The sequence below is a fragment of the Corapipo altera genome, unplaced genomic scaffold, assembly GCF_003945725.1.
Source record: "Corapipo altera isolate COAL_440 unplaced genomic scaffold, ASM394572v1 2b, whole genome shotgun sequence".
NCBI classification, from domain to species: domain Eukaryota; kingdom Metazoa; phylum Chordata; class Aves; order Passeriformes; family Pipridae; genus Corapipo; species Corapipo altera.
Window position 1 is genome coordinate 7,769,638 of NW_020884874.1, and position 15,477 is coordinate 7,785,114.

General features: G+C 45.8%; 2 protein-coding genes and 1 long non-coding RNA gene across 3 annotated transcripts in view; 1 reads left to right on the plus strand and 2 right to left on the minus strand.

The window, feature by feature from the left end:
* BEND3 (BEN domain containing 3) overlaps positions 1-736 on the minus strand; it is a 19,680-nt gene extending 18,944 nt beyond the window's left edge. Inside the window, exon 1 of the mRNA XM_027634193.1 lies at positions 487-736. The gene's annotated coding sequence lies outside the window, so the exon portion shown is untranslated. The remainder of the gene's footprint in view (positions 1-486) is intronic.
* On the plus strand, positions 69-8,178 carry LOC113942976. Its single transcript, XR_003526135.1, has 3 exons — positions 69-141; positions 2,248-2,363; positions 5,421-8,178. It is a non-coding gene; the product is annotated as an uncharacterized LOC113942976 (long non-coding RNA).
* Positions 8,179-12,973: 4,795 nt separating this feature from the next.
* The window catches only part of PDSS2 (decaprenyl diphosphate synthase subunit 2), a 120,172-nt gene continuing 117,668 nt past the window's right edge, over positions 12,974-15,477 (minus strand). Inside the window, exon 8 of the mRNA XM_027634198.1 lies at positions 12,974-15,203. Within this exon, the coding sequence (XP_027489999.1) occupies positions 15,045-15,203 (159 nt within the window). The 3' untranslated portion in view covers positions 12,974-15,044. The remainder of the gene's footprint in view (positions 15,204-15,477) is intronic.

The window sequence follows — 15,477 nt, forward strand, 5'->3', positions numbered from 1 at the left end:
GGCGCGGCCGCGGCCGCTTCCGCGGTCAGACCCACGAGCCCGAGGCGGCGACGGCGGCGGTTGGTGCTTCCGGTCCGAACCCTGCCCGGGCGGATCTATGTGGCCGGCGAGCGGAGGGGGGGGCGGGGGGAACGGGATAAGGTGAGGCTGGAGGTGACGGCGCCGTGACCGTTCCACTCTGCTCCCCGCTCCCCGTCATCCCCCTCCCCAGCCCCGCAGATGGAGGCACCCGGGCCGGGCGCGCGCGACTCGCGCCGCCGCCGATCGCAGCTGCGAACAAAGAGCCCCCCGCCCGTCCGCCCCGGCAGCGCGGCCCCGGCCCGCGGGCGGCCGGGGGGAGGGGCCGGCCCCGCGCCTCCCGCGCCCCCCCCCCGCCCGGCCCCCCCCCCCCCCGGTCCTCCCCCACCCGCCGGGGCGGCGCTCCCCGCTCGCCGTGGGGTGCGTGGAGCGGCGCCCGTCCCCGCCAGCAGCGGCAGCGGGACCTACCTTGGCTCTGCGCGGGGCCACGGGAGCCCCGGGGCGGCGGGGGCGGCTGGAGCGGCCGCCGCTGGTGCCCGCGCTTCCCCCCCGCTCTTTGTGTGCGAGGGTCCGCGCGCTGCGCTCTCGCGTGACGTGACGGGACCGTGTGTCATTTCCGCACAAGGACACCGAGCCCCGACCCGCCGCGGCCAGCGCCACCCGCCGCCCCGGGGCAGGGGCAGGGGTGGGAGGGGAGGGAGGGGGGAGAGCGGCCCGCTCCTCCCCCCTCCCCTTGCTCCCCACCCCCCGCCCTCCCCGGCGCTGCCACTGGGAACGCGCGCGGTTCCCACTGGAGTCCTCGCACGCCCCCGCGCCGCGCGCGCCCCACCGCCCACTCGGCGCCGCGCAGGCAGAGCCCCCGCCGCTGGGGGGGCGCCGCGCGGCCGCTCCGCGACACGCCCTTCCCGTGCCCCCTCGCCCGCACGTGGGGCCGCCACCGCTCGGAGACACGGCCCCGCGTGACGGAACCGGGACCGGACGCGGGGACCGGCAGGGACGGGGCGCGCTCCCCGCCGCCGCGTGGAAAGCGCGCGCTTCCCCCGCTTTCCACCCGGCTCGCGGTGCCGGGCGGCACCGCGCGGTGTCGCGTGGACGCGGCGGGCGCAGAGTCCGGCGGTGGGCCGCGCACGTGCGCGTGCGGGGGAGACGCGAGGCCGCGTGCCCACGGCAGGTGACGGGAGGTGGCGGCGAGCACGTGGCCGCGCGCGGGCACGCGGACTCGCACCGCCCGCGCGCCCCCGGAACACCCACACACCCACGCGCGTCCCGCCACCGCCGGGCTGGGGCAGGAGCGGGGGGATCCGCGTCATCCACAGGCAGCACCAGGCTCCGGTCGGGCCGGCGGAGGGACCGCACGGCGCTTCCCAAGCCCCCGGCTGCGGGCGCACCGGTGTGGATCCCCTACATCCGTCCCCATGCCGGCTGTCCGCGGGTCACCCCGGGGCAGCCCCGCAGGCGGAGCTGGGGGGACGCGCCGAGGGTCCCACTCACACACGGGCCGTGACACCCGCACGCAGCCCCTGCCCGGACCGGGAGGCTGCAGCCCCTGGAGCTGCCAGCGCTGCCCGGAGCTGGCGGCACCCGTGGGAGCTCTGCCCGCCTGCCTTTGTGTGACCTTAACGAGGGTTTCTCTACTTATCGCCAAGTAGGAAGGGCCGGTGTCTGGTGCCGCTTTAGGCTTAAGCCTGTACTTAAAAAAAAAAAAAAAAAAAGAAAAAGTAAGTTGGTTTAATTCACATCCAAGCTTTTTCCCACGCCAGTTTAACACGAGACCGTTTCCATGCTCCGCGTTTGGGGGGCAGATGGCAGCAGTGATTTATAAAACAGACATCGCATTCTTTTTTAATTAAGTATCCTTGTAGATTTTATCTTCCCTGAAATTGACAGGAGCGCAAAAGACATTACATTAGCCTGCCAAATTATACGTTCCCTTTCTACTTAACAGCTTGTAGAAAACCAAACCATTTCCCACAGATTAGAAAAATAAAAAAAAATGTGAGAGAGCGAAATCTGGTTTTGTAACCTATGGCCAGTTATGGCGATTACATTTTTTGGCTATATGTAACATACCTCTGGAACTTGGCAGCTTGGCATGAAATGTTTTACTTGCAAAATGAACTCAGCCAGTGCTGCTGTTCCTAATAAATAGATTAATTTTGCTGTTAACGAAAATACACAGCCAAGTGCTCTGATTATATTGTAATTGCTTTACTATTTTTTTTCCACTAGAGTGACAGAAGTTAAGTCTAAAGATGTGTATAAAAGGTGTTTAATATAAAATAAGCTTCTATGAAGGGTGATGGATTGCATCCAGCATGAAGGATGTATCCAACAGAAGTTACAAGGTAAGTACACACCAGGCAAGTGGCAAGTAAATGTGAAGGTAGAACACATGGCCTCTGAGTACTGCTGTGAATGTACCAGATAAATAAATCTTCTGTTTGTTATCTCTGATGCTTTTTTTAAATTAAAAGCAAATACAAAACCATGTAAGTCAACTGAGAAATAACTGGAAAAAAATCTCAGATAAATCTTCTGCCCCATAACTCAGCACTTTCCTAGACACTTGCTGTTTCCTTAGAATTGAGCAATACAAAGAGTGATGCAATATAAAAAATTTTTATATAAAAATATAAACCATTTCAGATTTTTGTCGCTTTCTTTAGAAGCAGGTCTCTAAAATTTTGTTCTTCCACTTATGTCACTCTTCTAAATTTAGCATCTGGGACTTTTGGTGTGTTTACAGTGTCATATTCCATGAATAATCCTAACAGATAATAGTTTGACTGTGCTTTTTATTATTGTCATTGATAGACAGCTGTTAAAAGGAGCCCTTAAAAGCAGGAAATACCAGCATTTTAACTCCTAAGAACCACTGAACGAAGGATACATTTTATTAACAAGACAAGTGGTCTGCAGTTACCGGTTCCTTCTCTCTTTGGAGATAAGAGCACATCCAGCTAACTTTTCTGAGTCTGTTAGCACTATGAAGACTTAAGTTTACAGTATGGTTTGCCCTCTCCCTTAATTGTAAAGCTAACTGAAGGTTTTCTTAAAGGGTACCATGTTTTAACACCTGTCCCAGCTGCTAAGTAGTGCTAGATCTCAGCTGGATTTTACTTGAATGCTTTGCTTAGTGGGATTAAGGAAAGGCAACCATAAGGCAAGAGCAAGCCCGTGGAATCCCAAACTCAATTTCAGAGCCCTTGAGAAAACACTTGCCAGTTTGAACTCCACCTCATTTCTGCTCTATAGTGCTGGCCTGAGGCACTGTAGCTACTAGGGACCCAAGCCCAGGAGGAGACCTGAAGGGCCTCAGCTAAGCATAAAGAAGCACGAGCATATTGTTGCAATAACAGTATTTAATGGAAAGGGAGCGAGTCAAGTTGTCTCCAGGCAATGCAGGTAGCAAGCTTAGATTGGCTTCTCAGCTAGACAAGTCCCATTTTTTTTCACCATCTGAACTTGTGCTACACACGTCATTTATTCAAATGTTCATTTTCCCCCCACTTCGTGCCTGTGGCTCAAAAGCCACTCTGTGACACTACGGCAATCTCTGAAAAGTTTCAGGTCACCAGGGAGGGGAGTTGTGGTGCTCTAGCAAGAGAACTCCTTAGTAAAAAAATCACCCCTGCTCTCCAGTACAAAGGGCCATTGGTGACTTGACCAAATTGCAACTAAATTTCAGCCATGCCACCAACACAGATGTGCTCAGAACCCCTGGCGAGCTGAAAGCCCTGTTTGCAGTTGTATGGAGTTCTGTAAGGGTGGACTATGGGCAGCTCCTTAGACTTTTATGCACTCTAAGGTGCCAGGCCCTCCCCCGGAGGATGCCCTATCTGAGTTAGTTCAAAAGATCTGGTCAGCTAGAGATTCCCCTGGGCAGGGGTGAGGAACCAAGGTGGCTGGCAGTGCTTGACCCTGTGGCAGGCTCTGAGCTGGGAGTCAGAGCAGCTCAGTATGCTGAGAGTTGGTACGACGACAAGGAGCAGAAGTATAACTCTAATTTAGAAGCCTTTTTGCTTCCTGTGCTGCAAACGTTTGGGATAAGCAAGAATCCAACTAAAATCCTTCAGCAAGGCTTCTTTCTTGTAAATTCTTGCAATAGCCTACAGCACTCAGTAGGCAGAGATGTGGCATGAGATGTCGAAAGCACTTTCAGCAGCAACTAATTTTGGCAGTTTCATTCTGTAAAAAGTATTGCTATGGTACCAGTACATCGTCTATCACTTTTCTCCACCACGTCTTGAAACTAGGCCACCTTGCAGCCAAACACAAGAGTCACAGAGTCCGGAAGGAAAGCAGATGAGAAACAGTGGTGTACAGAGCAAGTTCCTTGAAACCTTATATACAGTTTAAGACCCTAATGGGAAAACAAGCCCCCTGGCCAGAAGGACAAGCCCCCACTGGTAATCAGACTTCTTTCTGCCTGCTAGCCACTGTGTTGCTGTGTTTGTAGCAGGTGGGGTGGGTGCCCCCTCTTGCAAGGCAGCCCAGAGCCCAGCAGCTGTTTTCTGGGAATACAGAGCAATTTCTTAATCTGAGTGCCTCCTGTTTACTGTGGGTTCCTGCGGACTGGCTTGGGCTCAAATGGGCCGGATGGAATGGGCTGGATTGCCCTCTAGAGGAACGTCAGGGAGGCTGGCCCCTGCCCCGCGGCAGGTGTCCAGCTGGACTCCAAACACCAACCGTGTGTGTGGTGTCAGGGATCAGGCACTGGCTCACAGAAATCGGGCAGGTACTTAAATTAGGCAGCTTGGAATTCACTCTAAATTATTTAGGTGTGTATTTGATATAAATAAACTTCAAAGAGACTGAATATGTTGGGGGGGGGGGGGGGGGGAAGGATGTGCAGGTTCCGAAATCTTCTGCCTTAGATTAAAATTAAAAGGGTCTGAAAGGAACCATTAAAAAAAACCAGTCCAATTAACTCATCTGATTTGCAGCAAAATGCATTCTACAATTCCAAGTTTATAAAACCCGAAATATTTAATGGCAAATAAGGTAACTTGATAACAAAATTTGCATACCTTCGTGCTCTTCACTGCCAGTCAGACTGAAAGGACATGTATGGACACATTGCACAGGAATATCTGGAACCTCTGTTGGCCCACAGGCAACAATACTGAACAAGTAACATGCTGCGGGCAATATCCATACATTGCTGTAACCCAGGCAGAAATGAGCAGTGGCAGACACCTGAACTTCATTTATATTTTTAAACTTCCTATGGCTGCAAGCAGTGTTGGAGGGTTCTGCCAGCAACATACTACATTAGTTGTGAAACCCTGATTTGGAGTGCCAGTTAATATAATTGCTTTTGTTTTTTCTCGAGAAACAGAATTGTTACATGATACCTTTTTTTTTTATTATTTTATTGCAACACTGCTTCTTGTTTGTAGGTACAATGATTGGAAACTTCAAAATTGCTGTTTAGCTAGACTTCAGGGAGATGGGCAAGAAGTATCATAATTGTGTTGCTTGCTGAATCAAGGATATCAAAATAGAGAATCCAAAAACAAGCTGATTCATCTCCAAGTGTATGCAGATTAGAAATATTAAGAGTTAAGCTCACAAAGTTTCAAAAAAATGAACATTCATTATAAGAAAACACTTTTCTAGCCTGAAGTAGCACCAGAGTATACTGGCAAGACAGTAGATATGTAACAGTTGAGTACCAAAGGAAGAAGAATTTGATATAAAAGCTTAAAAAAAAATCAGATCAAAACTGCAGTGGAAGATGGAGTAGAACAGAAATGTAAAGGAGCTTCAAGAATAGAGTAACTTAACCCAGTGCGCAACCTAAATTATCCTTCTGTGCTGCAGCAGTTTACTTAGACATCAGCTGCATCCATAACTGTTTAAAAACTGACAAATCTGAGAAACTTCGCTCTTGGAAGCATAAGCCTCTTTTAATCTCTTGGCAATGAAATCGCAGTTCTCTTTAAGTTAGTTCAGCCAAGAACTGTGCCATTGTAGCTATTTCACAGCTTTGCATTTAAAAAGAGTAATGCTCACTTAATGCACAGTCATCCTATTATCAACACCATAACTGACTCTGAACCATCAAGCATTTATCCCATAAAGGTCTGTTTGCCAAGTTCTGTTTTACATCCAAAAGAAGTAAATACAGCCTGGAAAGTCCTTTCTCTCAAAGAGGTCCATATCTCCCAATCAAGAGCAAACAGCACACTCTGCTTTGTGTGCTTAACACTCAATTCCATATCTTGCCCATTATATAATGAATATTTTGGACCTGTTGCATAGTCTCATACCTCATTAAGATATGTAAGTTCAATTGTTTGCAAAAATACTAGAAAACAAGATAATCTGTGAAGCAATGTAGAAAAGTAGGTTTCTTTGAGAATTCAGCTGTCTGACTGGAAGTAGCAATATTTGGACTGTAGGAATCCTCTTCGTTTCAGGTTCTGAAACTGAAACAGCCTTTCTAGGTTTTTTGAGTCCCAGCTGCTTCTGTCATGGTCAGGGTATTATATAATCCTTTTCACAAAAAAGTCACTGTCTTAGAAGCAGCCAGCAATCCTCCCTTCTCGATTTTTGCCCTCACTCCTGTTGGGAAGCTACTCCTTGTTCTTTGGGTGGATGGCAAACTTCCCTTCTGAATTTGCATTAACATAGATCTCTGGCTCGTGGCTACCAGATGCCTTAATCCATCCAGTTATAACCCATCTAGCATAACCCAGTCATACCCTACAGTGATTACTTTGAGAATAACCCTGAATTTAAAAGGCATTTTATCCAACAGAAATTTCCCTTTGAAAATGGTGAAAATTTAGTCTGAGCTGAATTTTTAATGAGAACTGTAGGTTTGGAGACCTGGGTTTACAAGAACAGAGAAAACCCACCTCCTTAGTGGTTATTACTACAATAGAATGTGATTGAAAGCAATTACTTTTCATGAAAGTTTATGTAAGAAATACTTCCAATCATTAGTAATGTGACCATTTTTAGCAGCACCAGTCGTCTTTAAGAGATATGTTTAAACCCTGTTTATTTTTCTGCAGAGATATCTTAGCATATTACAAATAAAAGCCATGTATATTTCTTGTAGGCATACAACATGTGAGCAGAGGTAGGGACATTCATAGTTTTTATATATTTCAATATAAAATGTTACCATATTAACTTCCATAGGTTGACAAAAGCAACAGAATTGTTTGATTAAAAATAAATCTTACTAATATAGACACTTATTCTGTAATGTTCTCCTGCTAAACCCATTTTTTATGAAAATAATGATGCAAGCAACTAAGTGTAATTGTAGAAAATTATTGCCAATGATTTGCATATGAAACACACACCCTTTACAGCCTCTAGTAGCATTGTTCAAACAGCTTAAAAATAGTACAGCTGAAATGCAGCAAACAGAAAACAGTTTTCGATGGGCACATGCTATGAATGAAGAAATGTTCAGACACAATGTGCAACTTGGAGAGCTTTCATCAAAACTAGCAAAGAGGGAAAAATGGCTAATTTCCTAACCACGCTGTGTTTCGGATAAGCGTCATGCTCATCTGCAGAGAGTAAAGCCTTTTAAAATGAGTGTTTATATTTTTTCTGTATGAAAAAATACCCCTAATCTAATCTAATCTATTGGTACTTGTTTTAGATTTTTCTAATTACTTCTGTGTAACATTTAATTTTTATAATTTGACATTTAATAAATGCTAAATTTTGAACCTTGCAGTTGAAACAAGTCATTTGCTGTAAACACTGAAGGCATAAAAAATTCTAGTTTTAAGATATTGGGGTTTTTTGCAAGTAAAATACTTACTTTTATATAGGACTTTAAAAATGTTGACCACTGCTCTAATAATAAAGCAGAGTATTTTCAGTCTTTGATATTTGGGGGAAGGGATGAAGGGAGGAAGAAAAAGTGGAGTAGTGGCGTAGGGTAAAAAAGAAAATTTCAAAGCAAGATTTTTTATAATGTCACTGCAAAATTGCAATTCTCCCATACAGTAATATAAAATATGCCTCAAATGGAATTTTATATATAAATTTCTTAACAACCAGACAAATCTGAGAACTATTGTTTTAATTATCAGTGGGACACCTGCCTGTCACTATTAGCCAAGAGCAGTGTTCTTGTATGATACATTTGGTCCTTTCTCCTGCAGATAAACTTGCAATTTCACCATGTGAAGTCTGTAGAACACTGCTTCCCAGATTAGTAAGTTGTCTTGTTGCTATTTCTATTTTGAAGAAAAGGGTTGCCTTTCCTCAGGAGATGCACGCTGACAAAAGCATTTTGCAAATAAGCATGAATTAAAGTCAACTTCATGCACTGCAATGAAGGAATCTCCTACACAGGGGGGAGCCCGAGCATTCTCTGGCTGCTGTCGGGGGCTGGGAATACGGCAGCAACGCCGGGAGCTGCGGGCAGAGTCACGCACAAGTGCAAATGCATGAAAAGGTGGACAAAGGTGATTGCATGAGGCTTTGGTGGATCGATTGCCAACTTGTTCGTCACCCTTTTCTGCCCTTCACCACTCAAAGCAAGCTTAGTACTTTATCTTTTTGGTTATTTTAAAGGCATTTGCTATCAGAATCTTAGTCTAATGGCTACTTTCTCTTAGCTTTAGAAAAACAGGCTTAGTTTAAAAGAGAAACACGTGAATGCCAATTATGTAAATAATTAATGCATTTTAGGGATTGATTTCTGAAAGGGAAAAAAAGAAGATAATTTAATGCAAAGACCGTCAGAATAGATGACTTCCACAACTGGAAATATTCTTTCCTTTGAACTGCCTTGAGATACTGAAAAGCTTTAGCTCTTTATTTTCTGTAAGATGCTGCGCAGGTAAAAGTACTTTGAAGACTACAAAGAATAAAAAAAAGTTTGAGGCCTTACTCTTCTGAGAGATTGAAGCAGCTGATAAGAGCAGCGACAGCTAGTCATCTGACCCAGAAGCTACTTCCTTGGCAAATCTGCAGCATGGCACAGTTGCCTGAGTTACCCTTTTGCGTTGATGAAAATTCAAACACTATCTGCTCAGAAGAAAAAGCCACAGAGAGACCTCACCAGGAGGTTTACCCCTGAGGACGGTGGTCTGGCACATTTAACGCTGCTTGGGGCAAGAAGCACTCCCCAGCAGCTCCAGAGAATATTTCCTTAATGTTTCCATTAAACCAAAAAGGGTTTTTCAAACTTTTAGCAACTTCTATCAAGTTTGACAGTAAGTCAAATACGGGCCACCTCTGCACTCTTTATTGCAAATAAGACAAGGCACATGCAGGGTTACATTAAGACAAGCATAGTCAGGCCATCAAATCCATGCAGTCCAATAAAGCTGGTAATCCCTTTCCTTCACCTGGCCAGAGGCAGGGCCCCTCTATTCCTAGACAGTGTTTTCATTACCTGATTCTTCTAACTGCAAACCAGAAGTTCCTCATTCGGGTCAGAGGGAGTATCAGTCCTTCTACACTGTCTGGGGAATTGCCCAAGAGCAACCGGAGTGGTAATTTTCCTGTATGGGTACTTTTTGGTCACCATTATTCCTTGCAATTCACATACCCCATGTTTGAGGCATCCCAATTCCTCATGTTCTCATGGTCATGCAGACAGAACCAGAGGGTGGCACATAAATGTGCACATGGTAGCCTCCCCCTTGAGCAGAGAAAGCTCACCTGTTAGCCTAGATGATGGCTGGCACGGACAAGGAGGAAGACATACTGTCTTTGAATAGCTGGAACTGTTGGGACAGTCTCTCCCCAGCCAAGACATAGACCTGCAGGGTTGGGGTGGAAGAGAGATGTCTGGCCAAGTCATTAGCACCAGGGTGCTCCATACAAACTTCCACTGTATGGACCATAGGCATGGGACTTCATCTGGGTCTTTCGATGCCTGGTTGTTGTTCAGGCTGCTGCAGATCACCTCTGCCACTAATTCCCTCAGACACTGGAAACCACTCAGTAGTTGTCCACTCTTGCCTCAAGAGTTTATAAGGTCTTCCTCGAGGGGATACTTTTCCTTGGAGCTCAACAGCAGCTGTCTCCAGAGGCTGCTTTTTGCTCCTTGTACAATCCCTTTGTTGATGCCACAATCCTTTGTGAGAGATCCCAGCTGCTGGGCCTCCTTGCTCTCCAATTTCTGACTGTTGGCTACAGTATCCCAGCATTGCAGCAGCCAGCTGGTAATGAGCTCACCAGGCTGATGGCTATAATCTTTGTGTGTATCTTGAAGCTAACTCAGGGATAAGGAGCTGGTGATTTCTGGCTTGTTCATGATTTCTCCTTTTCCTCCTGTTCTTGTGACTGTTCTGCTGCAGAGCTGTCTGCCTCTCCAATCCTCCTCCTGCTCCCTCTTGGGAGAAGCTTCCTTCCTGACTGAACAAACTGACTTCTGCCTCCATTGTTTCTTCTTGACTACAGGGGCAACTGATACAGTTGAGAGTTGGGTCTCTGGCTCAACTATGGTGCCTGTTTGTATGTCTTCAGACACAGAGACCGCCTTTCCCCTCTAAGGGTGCTGAACAGTTCTTGGCAGGCTTAGGCCAGGCCCAGCACAGTGTGAGAAGCTGTGTCTCTTTAGCTAGCCAGGGCGTCCTTTTTTCAAATGTTCTGTCATGTTATCAGGATCCTGCACTTGTTTGGGGGTCAAGTCCTACATCGTCGGAGGGAAAAAGTGATCTAGATACCTTGCCACCCACAACTACATGGCCTCAGGACACTCCTAAATATTCAGTTAATCCTACGAAAAGCTGGATACAGATTCTTGAGGCACACTGATGTGAGCATTCTGATTACCCAGGGGTGCTCAAAATACTGGAGAGTCCTTGCAACAAGGTGGAAAACAACTATCCTGTAGGAGGTGAAGGGGAGGGTGCCATTCTTTGTTTTCTCCACAAACTGTCTCTCAGATAAAAAGAGAGAAAAGGTGTAATTGTTAATTATCTCCATGAGATGGTTCCCAAAGTACTGGGACAGCAGCAATGCAGAGCCCAAATATCAGATTAGGCTCAGGGCCAGTGCTTTTATCAGTTCTCCAAGGCAAAACAGAACCAAGTGCCACACAGCATAGCAAACTGCAGAGGACAAAACCAGTCTTCAACAAGCTCTCGAGTTGTCAAGCTCACTCTTGAGCATGACAAGGAGTGGGTACGGAAACAAATAAACTTGCATTGAAAATGAGTAAGTCAACATCATGACCAGCAATAGCTAAACAAGTACATTAAGTTCCCTCTAGCACATTCCAGTCAAATGTCATTATCTTGTGAGCCCTACGTGTTCCATCCTGGGTACCAAAAAGGACTGTGGTGGCTGGCAGCTAAGCATCTCACAGCTGCTCACTCACTACCCCCCACAGTGGAGTGCACTATACATTTTAGTTCTGTGTAGTGAAAGGATGGATAAAGTCCCTTATAGAGGTATTTTCTGGGATGAGATGAAGCACATCTGTGTTAAGCATATCTAACCAAGTTAAGATTTGGCACATCCTGCCCTCTGTGCCCAGCACAGAGGAACAGCGAGCAGCATTCCTCTCCTTCCAACTGAGGGAAGATGGAGGTTAGAACGCGACTTGCTCCTTTACTAAAATCCTCAGTGTGCAAAACCATTCAAAGAGTGTTTAAAAGCAGGTAAGGGGACCTGGAGACTAAAAAGAGATGCTTTTAATAACGTTAAGGCATTTTTAGTAGACTGTTTCCCTTTGGTATTTGCGAGTGCTTCAGCTCAGCAAGCATGGGTGAGGGCAAGGAGACTCTCAGACCAGAACAGAGTGAGCTTTGTACTGAACTACTTCTGTTCCTTGAGCAGTTTGAAGCTAATAAAGGTAGCTTTTGACCTTCCTGAAGGTCAAAAATATTGTGGGAAACTGAAATTGATGCCACCAATAAAAGACACATTTTTAATAGATACTTCTGAAAATTCATAACCATTAACGGATTGGGAGGTGTCTCCAGACTCATATCCAGAGCAGGGCAACAGTTAGAAAATTTGTGGGTTGAGTTAAAGACAGTTTAATAGATAAAAGGGAAAAAAATGAAAGCAAAACAACAAAAAACAAGTGATACAAAGCAATCACCACAAGTTGACTGATGTGCCAACACCTCCAGGCAACAGACCCCCTGGAACATCCCAAACACCCCGTCCTCAGTTTTTATTGCTGAGCATGATCTTATACGGTGCACACTAGCTCAGAGGTCAGTTGAGGTCAGCTGGCCCAGCTGTGTCCCCTCCCTGCCCCTGGCCCACAACCAACCCCCTCACTGGGTGTCAGAGTGAGAAGCAGAAAAAGCCAGTGCAACCACTGCTGAGCAATAGCTAAAGCATCAGCAGGCTGGCAATGCTGTTTGAGCTACATATCCAAAACATGCACTGTAGAGGATGCTACAAAGAAAATTAAATCCATCACAGTAAGACCCAGTACACTGGGCTAGTTTTTAATTCAGTCTGGTCTAAAAAGCAGTTGGGACCTTGTCCTGTATTTTGTGCATCAGTGGAATGGTCCAGCAATTCCATACCTGAGATAAACTCAGAGAAGCAGCCAACAAGTATGTCTGCTTGAGTAGCTGGTTGACTGAAGTAAATGGTGTGAATGCCTTCCTCAGCTGCCCCTCAGACCACAGGTCTCCCTCTCCCTGACCACCTTTTAGAGGTTGGTGGGGAAAAGGAATCAAGGGACAAAAATAAGACCAGAACAGCCCCAAAATCACACCATTGCTCAGAAATTATATGAGGTGTGAGGAGTATATTAGTACACAGCAATAACTAATTCACTCAGTTTGACAGATGGCTATAATAGTTTGCTTGTAGTTTACCTGGAGGAAACAAGACAACAAAAAATCCTGAAGAATTATAGATAAATATCTTAATTATAAAATTAATTAATAATATTGATAGGAGATAATTCACATTTTTTTTTAAATTAAGGTTGAATCATATAAGAGCAATCAGAACATTCTGGTGATAAAAATACAAAAAAAGAAAGTAATTAATTTTTTATTATTCTCCTTTATTGGTAACAACTATAAATAAAAACTTGTACTTTCATGAAAAAATAAACCAGGTGTACATGGGTTTGCAGTATGTTTGATGTTTCTTTCACAAAACTGAATTGAGGTGACTCAGAATATCTCCAGCATATCCACGTTTCTTGCAGCCCTAAATCATTATGAACCAATTAACACAGATGTAAGACAAAGACAAGATGATGTATGGCTCTTACTATACGTAATATGTAAAAACCAGAGACAAAGAAAACTGAAATATGACTCTGAATTCAGGTATTTATTTAAAGCATGTTTTATGTTAGCAGAACTTCAAGGAACTTCACAGGTAACTGCCTGGGATAATCCACGCTTCTCAGTGCTTCTCTTCTGCCTCCAGTCTTCCTGCTGTGGCAACAGCACCAACTCACGGAGAAGTGCCAGAGTCTTGGGATGAGAGAAAATGAAGGTAAGAGAGGGCAGGTAAAAGAGGAAGTGTAAGCAAGAAGGGGTCAGGTGTTGAAGCCATTCTCCAGAACAAAGCAAGTCCTGATTTCTGGATGTTGTTCCCAAACAGAGGTTGTGACTCAAGGTTGCTTATTATGCATAAAATATTATGGTATAATGTGGGCAGAATGTACACAGAGTACATCATGCGGGATGTATTTTCAGTATACTTTTAGAGGATAGAGTTTTCATTTACATTTTGCATTGGGTGGAGTGCAACACTCCAGTCTATGACAAACAAACTGTGTGACAGGGGGAGTGAGTGCAGGGAGAAAAGGAGGGAGGAGAGATTTTAACAGAAATAACTCCACTTAGTGTTTGAGTGAGGGATGTAATGAAATCTGTTTGCTGTGCTAGCTGTCTCCAGATTGGGCTGTAATTACACCACAGAAGGAAGAAAGGTAGCTGAGTCTCAATCTAGATCATTTATGTAAACTCAGCCTTCTTGTCAACGGCATTCTCAGATTGCACGTGTGCAAACCACAAAAATCATCTCCTATGTACAAAACAGAGACGGTCTCAAAGTGCAGGCTTCTGATACACCTTATATGCTGTCTGTAATTGGACTTGAAAATTCAACACACTGAGGTTCAAAACTTCTCCAATATTTTCTGCATTTTATTCAGTGCGGTGACTATTCACAGAGAAGCATTCCTGCTTTCTTTATGCCAAAGGATGATGTCTAGCCTTACAAATTAACATTTATTTGGCTTAAATTAACACGAGTGTCAAAAATATAGGAAATTCTTTTGTGTAAGACTGTAGAAAAAAAAAATCTGGATCTGAAAGAGGGATATTCCCTCCCTCAGAAGAGTTGGAAAAACCTCATTCTTTGACCCAGAGCAACATATTACACAGGCACAGTATAAACCCCAGGCAATCAGTTCCCTTAACAGAGTCAAATTAATATTTGATTAAATATTTTAAAGCTCCTACTTACCATGCTTGATACATTTTCTCAGCAAGTTTCTCAAATACAAAAATCATTAGGCACAGGGTAATTTTATGTTTTAATACATAAAAACAGTGTGAGGAGACATGACTGCACACAGACAGAGAGGATTTTCCCCCATTAATCCTCCAATCTGCCCTTCTCCTTGGATAAGCGGGTATGTTAATTCCCAGCTTCAGCAGCTCACTCTCTCTGGGCAGGTTTAAACGAGTTTCTTGTGACACCTGGATCTTCACGCCCTTCCATCCCTCCCTCCTTCCATCCCTCCCCTCTGGCAGGAAAACCACCGGCCTCCACCCTGGCGCCGTCCCCACCGGTACCCAATCAATACCAACTTATTTCCTGTCCATTTGCTGAGGTCACGAAAACGGGACTCATTAATTATTTCTACTGGTGCAGCCTCAAGTGCGCTTCTGGCACGACAAGCAAAAGCCTTTTGTGACCTTTTTTCTTTCCACTCCCGAATTTTGCTGGTGGTGATGGTGGCGGCAGCAGCTGGCATGCATTCCTCTGTTGGGATGGGATGATGAGACAACCAGAGGTGTGAGGCATCCTCAGTCTCCCCGCCAGGTTGCTTCCACCTGTGGAGGGAGAGACGCTCCCCTCAGAGCGGCAGGTCAGGGAAACCTGGTCACGGCGCAGACGATGTTGGCCAAGGCATCCCTGGCCTCGGAGGGAGGGAAATGCTCCAGGGCTGCCAGTGCTCTGTTTCCGTGGCAGCGGCAGAGGTCGATGGCAGAAGTCACACCTTTTCCAGCCTTGATCGCTTCCTGCAGCTGTCAGAAAACACAAGCACAAGGGGTTGGGGGTGGTTCAGCAGTAGCAGTGCCAGCGTGCACAGCTATCTCTGGGAGTACAGGGCTTCCACCGCCCCTTCCGAGGTAAAGGCAAAACCGAAGCCATCAGACAAAGCTCTTAAATCCTCTCAGTTGCTCTGTTTGGCTCTCAACTACAGCTAAACTGTGCACAGTAGTTTAAACTACATCACCCATTACTTCATCACCTGAGAGATACTGGCTCTCCAAAGTGCACACTTAAATTAAAAAAAAA